We start from the raw sequence: 9,066 nt of genomic DNA, 5'->3' as shown, positions 1-9,066 counted from the left end.
GATACACATTGAAGGATGCTCAATATTGATAAAATGTTTGTAAAGCGGAGTTACGTAATTACTGTCAACTTTTATACCACAGTTTTTGTCTAAGAAGGGAAAATTGAACGTGTAACCAGTACAAAGAAGAAAAACGTCAATAGCATCGACAGTAGTTCCATCCTTCAAACGGAATGTAGTCTCGTGTATGCTCTCAATGCCCGCAACTTGTATCATATTTGATGGTAAAGAACTTGTTAATCTGTAAAGTGCAAATAATTAAAGTAGAAAAGTAGAGGAAATCTTGAATTAATTATGTTTCTTTCTAATGTAGTGTATTTATAAAGATTCGGTCAAATCTCAGTTTATTTTTGCAAATGTTTATAAGTACGAAAGGATTAATCGCTCACCTATCATGATTGTGACTTAAATACACGCGAGTCGCTTGATTAGATAAATCGATCCCTATATCGATGCCAGATGAACCTGCACCCAACACTAATACAGTTTTGCCGGAAAATTCGTCTGGTTTTCTGTATGCATGGCTATGCAATATTAGGCCCGGAAAACTTTCGATACCAGTTATGGTTGGTACATAAGGATCGAAATAATGTCTAGAAAAAATTAAAACACTATTTATTCAGCACCGTAAAGTCTCGATAATTAATCTTTAATCCAAGGCAACATGTGCTGCTTTTTTTACCCATTGCAAACCATAATTGCGTCAAAATAACGTAATTCCATTTCTTCAGTTTTTAATTTTCTCACTTGCACGGACCATTTATCTTGATTGGAGTGATCAGATGATACAAATTGGACACTTTCGACTTTTGTATTGAGCTAGAGAATAGAAATTAATTACTGGATAAACATATATTACCTTCTCAAACGTTTTTAATTCAGATATACATATAGTGCAATTACTTCAATATATCGATGCACATCAAAATGTTGAGCATAATCTTTTAGATAATTTAAAACTTCTTGATGGCTCACGCAACTAGGTTCTTGCCCTTCCATTGTAATATAATCCGGAAAATTCATAATTTTTGCTGGTAAATTCGTTCTATAGAGAAGAACAAGAAACATTATACTTGGTATTATATTACTAAATATTATTAAAATATTTAGTAAATTATGAGAATAATTTCTAGTTACATATAATAAAGTTTCCGGGAAAAAATATTTATATATAATTTTATCTAATTATATCATATTATATGTAATCATATATAATAAGATCTATTTATGTATTCATTTATATGCAATTATATCAAAATATTTATAACTCCATATCAAATTATGCAACATTATATTACAATTCTTTTTTGAGTAAATAATTATATGTAATTATATCAAAATATTTATAACTCCATATCAAATTATGTAAAGTTATATTAAAAGTCTTTTTCGAGTAAATAATTATATGTAATTACATCAAAATATTTATAACTCCATATCAAATTATGCAGTTATATTAGAATTTTTTTCGAGTTGAGATACATCAAATTATATACAAACTTATATATAATTGCGCCAAATTAGATATAATTATATATATTTTTTTTAATGTTTAATTGAATAAATAATATATTCGCGTAAAAATACCATTTTTCTTGTATAGAATAATCCCAGGTAGCACATACACGTTTTAGAAATGTTTTATGAGTGTTTTTCCGAAACGTTTTATAACCGATTTCTAGAAACGTTTCTCATGAGTAAAAATGTCTATTCGAAAAACGTTTGATGGAACGTTTCTTTTCCGATAAAATAACGTTTAAAAAACTATTACAGAAACGTTTTGTTTTAATGATAAAGACATTTTATAGATAAAGACATTTAAAATTTCTACTTTTCACGTCTTTTAAACGTGTTTATGACGTCTTTGAGACATGCGTGAGAATTTTCTAGAAGCTTTATGCATATACCATCCATGACGTCTATTCTTTTTCGAAGAAATTCCTGAACTGGTGCAAATTCGTGCAATAAGTTAAAGTAAAACAAAATATACTTGTTTCACTCTAACTTAATTGCATTTTACATACAATATGTTTAGAGATATACATATATTATAATAGAAGCAAGCAATAACAAACCTTAGATTCTGATACATGCTGGAATGTATCGGTAAGCCATTATCATCGAGGCCAACTTGCTCCTTATAAATCCATGTACCTCCTATATCGTTTGTCTGCTCGTAAGCAGTTACTTCGAATGTCGTATTTGCCGCCAAATGTCTGACTGCACATAAACCGGCCGCGCCAGCACCGATCACGCATACCTTGATTTTTCCTTCTTGATTCGCCATCTCTGTACGTCGTTTATATATATATTTTATTCTCATGAGTCTCCTGGGAGTCAATGGATATCTTCGTACAATACACACACATATTTCCATATACTATTTAGATTGCTCATTATGATTATCTTGCATGTAATAGGATGAGACAGAAGTAAACTGCAGAGCCACCATTGCATGTGTCACATATACCATATACGCGCACTGCCTGTGAGTCACTGCGGGTGTGCGATCCACTTGGCGCTCCAAACGCTCTTGGAAATTGGAAACATTTCATCCTTGTTGTTTATCAAATGTTAAACAAGGACAAAATGATGCTCTAAAGCCTCTTGCACAATAGGCGATAACGATAGCGATAGTGACAGCGACAAGGTTGCCATTATATACCTTTGTCGGCAACTTTGTCGCTGTCGCTATCGCTCTATCGCCTATTGTGCAAGGGGCTTTAAACGTTTGAAGTGCCTAGTGACTCTAGTGGATCGCACTGCACCCACTGTGAGTATACCACGTGATCTGATGAGTATGTATAGAACAGTGATCAGTGATTGTCCGTGTGATTTATATAAATGTGTATGTGACACATGTAACACGTGTGATAAAGTACTGTGATAAAGTTGTTGATCTGTGTAAAAACTTTTATTTATCTTTAATAAATAGAAAAATTAACCGAAAAACATTTAAATAAAATTTAATAATAACTTATAAGCATCGACTGAAGTCGACGCCATGCGTAAGCATTTGGTGGCTGTCGACTAAAGTCGATGATAGTACTGAAGAGGTTAACACTTCTTTCACATTGTCAAGTAAAAGTTCTTTTTGAAATGTTTGAATGTTTTTGAAATTTATTTTCATAGAATCATTTAAGTCGTATTTTCATCAAAATTTTGAAATAAAAGATTTAATTTACCTTTAACTGTTTCAAGATGTTACGCTGTTATATCGAAAAATATAACGATGATTTTCGTTTGACATCTCTGGTTCCACTGGATGGTTCGTCGATTACGCAATGCACATTTCTAATGAGCAAACAATTAACTTGGTGTGTAATAATGTGTCATATATATGCCAGAGGAAATATTTATTCACAAGAAAACAGATTGCGAATATTAAAGTGTTTTTTTTTTGTTGATATAAAGACTTTATGATATAAAGACAATTTAAAACTTAACGTTTAAAATTGGTGATTTGTTATTGTGTGTTTCGAGCAGCGAGAATTTAATGTACTCTGCCTTTTACTAACGCTATTACCTTTTTATACGTTACGTGATTTGAATGTGTTATGTGTAAATCGGAAAAAATAAAAAACCGCAAGAGTATCACTGCGGTTTCTTCAAGTTTCTAACTACATACATGTTTACGACAGCGGTAGATAAGAAACCATTCTACTCTCGTGATTATTGTGCGATTCTGCTTTTCTTGCGATAAGAATTTATCACCGGACGATCACATGTTATCAAACATATCCACAATTCCTCAACTAATTTTTCAATATTATTACAACTTTAGTAGGAAGTTAATTTAATTGCTCTTATAATTTAAATAACTGATACTAATTGGGTATTACATATATGTGACGTACCGAATAATAAGTAGTGCAAAAGTAGTTTCTACTGTCTTTATCATAAAAAATGGCTTTTTGTGATAAATTATATCATTTCAACTGCAGATGTCTTCGAATAATCGAATATTTTGATATTGTTTTATTTATAATATCAATCATAGAATTATATCAATTATAGATTAACTTAATGTGTCACTAATATCATTAAACAAATTATAATTAACAATAATAATAACAATCGGTATCAATATTCTCATTTTACAATTGTTAGGGAATGAGCACTTTTTTATCAATCAGATGATGCAAGAAATTGTAAATGAACGATGAATTAAAATTAGAAATTAATATATTAATTTTTTTATACATATAACATGGAAACATTAATATTTTTTTAAATTTAGATTTGAAAACAATTTATTATATTAAAATCTAATTTAATAAGTTAACTTGTGACTATATAAGACATTTACTACTTAACTTAATTATATTATCTAATTATTATATACAAATATTAATTTAAATTTTACAATATTCTCACTTAAAAAATAAATAATGCTTACTCGGGTAGAATTGAACTTATATACGTGTGTATTGCTAAATCTAAATAAAAATTAATAAATCATGATAATTGTTTGTTTCGTTTTCTCTTCGAAAAAAATATCTTTTTGAAAGTAATTAATTGTACGGTGATAACTAATTGATTTAAAATTATTAATTTAATTTTTATAAAACCTTCTAAACGAAACAATCCTTAGTGCTTTTTGAGCTTGTCATTATCATTTTCATTAATTTTGCTTTCGTAAACAACTTGATCTTAAGGAATAAAATCATCATCACAGTGTCTTGAATCGAGACTAACAGTATCATCAACAAAATTTTTATAAGAGGTAATGTTGTTTGAAAAGTTGCAAATTGGCTTTTTATTCTTCACTGTATTGCTATAAACTTGTTTTTTAGTTAAAACACTATTATTCTATTGTTTCAAATGATCTAGAGCAACAATGTCGGTAACTACATTGGTTATCACATGATGTATTGCTATTTGAAAAATCTCTACTTTTTTTCTCGTCGATTTGTTTCTCAACGGTAATGGCATCGTCAAACCATTCTGGACATTCAACATCCCTAATAAAATGCTTATAAGATGTATTAATATTTAAAAAACCGTTTTTCTCTGCGTCGTCAACTCATCTTCATCAATATTTTGAATGCAGTTTTTGCTACAGATAAGTTGTTTTTCGACACTCGAAGAAGGTTTCTCTAATTCATCAAAATTGCTAATCACTTTTCTAGATGATGTATTTGGACATCTGTATTTTTCGTTCGCTTTATGAATGTTTTGTTCTCTATTTTCTATACATATAATTTGTTCTTTAATAATCGAAGCATCGCCACATTTAGTTAGATTGTTGCCGTCATCAAAAGAACTTTTAAAAGATGGATCAAAGGGTGAAGAAGCTATAATCTCATTATCTATGACACTATTATTTTTACTAGCAATTGCTTCGACACTGTGATTTTTAATACTTTCTTTTGGATTACCAATATCGCTTATTGCGTTCTCTCGTGACAGATTGCTTTCTACAGAATTGGTGTTTACAACATCTTTCATATTTCTCGTAAACAGCTCTCTATAATTGTTCTCCGAACTACGTTCGTAAAAACCTGATTCTGGTGAAAGATCGTAAACTGGAGAGTCCAATGAGCGAATATCATTAGAATAAAGTTTGTCATGTATCGCTATTTTGGCGGGACGATGGCATGAAGATTTTCTCGGAGTTTTCTCATTCTCGATTCTAATGTTATCATGCTGTTTTATTTGACAATGAGAGTCACCATCTTCCCATCTAAGAGAATCATAATTTAATCGCTGATCAAAAATTGAATTGCTATTTAAATGATCTAAAGATGCTGCAGGATACTTGGAAATTTGCTGCAAAGACTTTTGACCTTCTTCCAATATTCTAACGTTCTTTATGTTGCTGATTGCATTCTCTGTTGATCTTCCACCGTTTGTTGTGACAAAATAATCAGTGAAACTTCTATGATGCTTCTTTGAAGAAGTATGCTCCTCAATTAAAAAGGGATCACTCTTCGAGTTTTTATTATCTTGATTTATTGATAGAACCAATTTATTACTCGTGTTTCTTATGGGTTTTTTGAAAGATCTTTTATCACTTATTGTTAAAAGGTCATCACTCAAACTTCTGTCAAACCTTTTTTGAGGATTTCGTTCTCTTTTCACACAAATATTCTTTTCTATATTTTTTTCTATATTTTTCTGTTCTTGATTTACTAGCATAATTAATTGACATTGTTTATTGTGTAGTTTTTGTCTTTTTTCAAGGCATACTTCGTAATCTTTTTTTGCTAACTCATTACTTTTCATCTTGTATCCCTCTTTAGGTTTGTATGAAGTATGCCTAATTACATGTCGAATATCTTTAGGACTTTCTTTAACTTTTATAAAAGCAAGTTGCTCATTTTCGTAAATACGATGATTTTTTATGGTATCGTCATTTCCTTTATCTAATTTGACTAATTTCCTTCCTAAAATTCCTTTTTCCTGCTTAAAGATGGTTTCCTGGCAATTTTTTAAGTTATCAGCACCTTTTTCGTTTAACCAAATTATGTTTCTTTTTAAAAAGCCGTCTTTTGTATCTTCATACATAATTTCTTTACTATTTTTCAGAATATCAGTCTTGTCTTCTTTTAATCTGATCATGTATTTTTCTGAAAAGTCTCCTTCTTCTTTTTTAAAAAAAATCTTCTGACTATCCTTCAAAATTTTATCTTTGTCTTTATTTAATTTAATTAAGGCTTTTCGCATAGAAGCATCTTCTTTCTCTTCTTCAAGGCTCTCTTGATTTTTTTTATCTGCATTCTTTTCTCTGTTAATCATATCTTTTTCCACAGTTCTTGGGATCAAAACGTCTTCTTCTCTTTCTCCAAAAAAAATTTCTTGATTATAACTTAAAAGCTTACTTTTTACGTCGTTCAATTTAATCAGATTCCTCTCTGAGACTTTTTCCTCCTCCTCAAAGACAATCTCCTCGCTGTTTTTCACAATCTCCCTGTTTACCGCTTCTGGCAGTTGTTGCAGTTCCTCGTTTTCTATTATCTGAATGGCGTCAAAATCGAACATCTTTGATTGACCAATGTTTGTGACTTGAGGCTCGTATAAAATACAATTTGAACATTTGCAGATATTTTGCCAATAATACTCATTTTCCGTGCTGTTATGGCTCTGTGCACAGTCCAAGGGTGTCAGAGACAATTGTGGATACTGGTGGTTGGTCGGATGACAATTGCATTTACAGTCTCTTCTCGTTAAGCGATCCTCGTCGATTAGAACACCTGAAATGCAATCTGCGACTTAAGAACTCTTCAAATTTAATCGATAATCGAGATTTGTGGTCAGTTAATATTGTCATTGTTATATATTTAACTTTAACATGCTGAAGACAATTTCCCAGAAAACCAAAAGTGAAGCAATCCGACATTTCATATACACTAACCCAATAAAAAATAAAAAGAAACGCACCTGTCATAAAGCAAACAGATTTCTTATATGCAATAAAATATTTACATTATCGTATTCTATCTTATATTACCTTATTTCGTATTGTCTGGGTTAAAGTACATAATTAATAAGTTAAAGAAGGAGGAGAGCCTTTACACCAAAAGAAAAGTTGCAGGGCCAAAAACAGGATTATTAAGGACATAACTTTACAATTCAACATTTTTTATTCTGCTTATACAATACACATATAGACTACGCATTAAAAATTGAGATAAAAATATCATAATCGGAAAAATCGGATATTATTCAATCGCACAATTACAATTAACATTCGTGATTGACGGTTTAGTAACGTTTTATTCCGCATTTTTTTCTTTAGTTTTTATCTATAGCAATTTATACGAGTTTATAAAAATATCGAACAAAATATTTCAATATTTAACAAAACTTTAAAATATTTGTTAAAATCACTTATCTTTTTGCTTTTGGGCATTTTCATCGCTGGGCTCTTGGGCACTATCAATTTCTTTATGTATGCGTTTTATCATATAATAAAAAATCAATAAGCCACCAATGCCACACGGAAATTAGAGATTAAAAGAATAAAATGAGTCAAATTCTAACGTCTCAATCTTTATTTGCTTTGTCTTCATTGAATTTCAATTTAAATAATAATATGCAAGTGTCATAATAAATAATACTATACATTATAATAAATAAATACTAATATGCGATTTTTGATACACTCAATTTACAATGCCTCGTCAGCGTGGGATTTAAATAGATAGACAATCACAACCAAGCTCAGTAAAAATTACAAAAGATTTGGATAGCTCGTATCCCAACCTGGAAATGTAATTTGAGTTTTATAAATATGTCGTAAAGATCTAATTTATCACATTAGTTATCTAACGTATAATTGGGACGTGACTTGTTCTTTTAGTATTTCAATCTTAGAACAGCTCAAGTCTTTCAAATACATGTGTTATCAAAATCATTCTAATTAATTAATTTAATTTATTGCTGATTTTCTTTAATTATATAACGTATAATCGAGGTACAACTTATTCCTTCCTTACGAAATACGAAAAAATAAATTATCTAAATTTTTATAAGATGAGGAATGTCGTCTCTTTATCACTTAGCTTTTCTTTTTGATTTATTCCTACTTTTCTTCTTCATTCTTTATTTTAACTTTTTCTACGCGAGATAAATTACACTCCAGGACAATCGTCGATAGACGGAATGTCAATATGCAGTTTGGACGGTTTCTGAGAAGAACGATCTTGATGGATGAGGAAACCTGTGCTGTCGGCTTGAGGGAGCATGTTGAGCACGATCGGGACATTCTTCGGCTCGCTAGGGATTTTTTTCAGGCTTCCATCTGTGGTACAGCCAGTACCAGATGATTAGACAAAGACAATAATGAGCAACATGCGAGAACTAAAGAGTTAGAATTAGCAATCCCAGTAAGCAATCTGCCTGCAACATGACAACAGATTGGCAGCAGATTTACTCAGATATTGCAACAGATTCAGTATCATCTGTGTGCATTAAATTGTTTTGCTGAGCAGGAGGTCGATTCTGTATTTTGAGACGAGGTGAAAATTACAAAAGTGAACAGATTTACTAGATTTCGACAAATAAAATTGTAGATTCTCTAGTGAATTTCCTCACTTTTGTAATTTTCACCTAGTCCCAAGA

General features: G+C 30.5%; 2 protein-coding genes across 9 annotated transcripts in view; both read right to left on the bottom strand.

Moving 5' to 3' along the window:
- Window positions 1–3: 3 nt before the first annotated feature.
- LOC112463817 (dimethylaniline monooxygenase [N-oxide-forming] 2-like) lies at window positions 4–3,294 on the bottom strand (the record flags this gene model as incomplete). Its single annotated transcript, XM_025030424.1, has 6 exons — window positions 3,186–3,294; window positions 2,076–2,289; window positions 904–1,045; window positions 683–819; window positions 390–593; window positions 4–241 (listed from the first exon to the last, which is right to left on the bottom strand). Coding segments are annotated over exons 2-6 (933 nt in total), but the record flags the coding sequence as incomplete, so codon positions are not given.
- A 1,039-nt stretch (window positions 3,295–4,333) lies between these two features.
- LOC112463810 overlaps window positions 4,334–9,066 on the bottom strand; it is a 23,593-nt gene continuing 18,860 nt past the window's right edge. For 5 of the 8 annotated variants that reach the window (XM_025030404.1, XM_025030407.1, XM_025030406.1 and 2 more), the window contains one exon: window positions 4,486–7,196. In XM_025030404.1, the coding sequence (XP_024886172.1) occupies window positions 4,996–7,196 (2,201 nt within the window). In that variant the 3' untranslated portion in view covers window positions 4,486–4,995. Of the gene's footprint in view, window positions 4,438–4,484; window positions 7,197–9,066 lie in introns of those variants that run through there. The other 3 variants (XM_025030403.1, XM_025030401.1, XM_025030402.1) reach the window with 2 other exon arrangements.

This window comes from Temnothorax curvispinosus, unplaced genomic scaffold (genome assembly GCF_003070985.1).
Source record: "Temnothorax curvispinosus isolate PA1 unplaced genomic scaffold, ASM307098v1 QBEX01013686.1, whole genome shotgun sequence".
Classification (NCBI taxonomy): domain Eukaryota; kingdom Metazoa; phylum Arthropoda; class Insecta; order Hymenoptera; family Formicidae; genus Temnothorax; species Temnothorax curvispinosus.
Note: the sequence above shows the minus strand (reverse complement) of the source record. Positions and strands in the feature narration are given on the sequence as shown.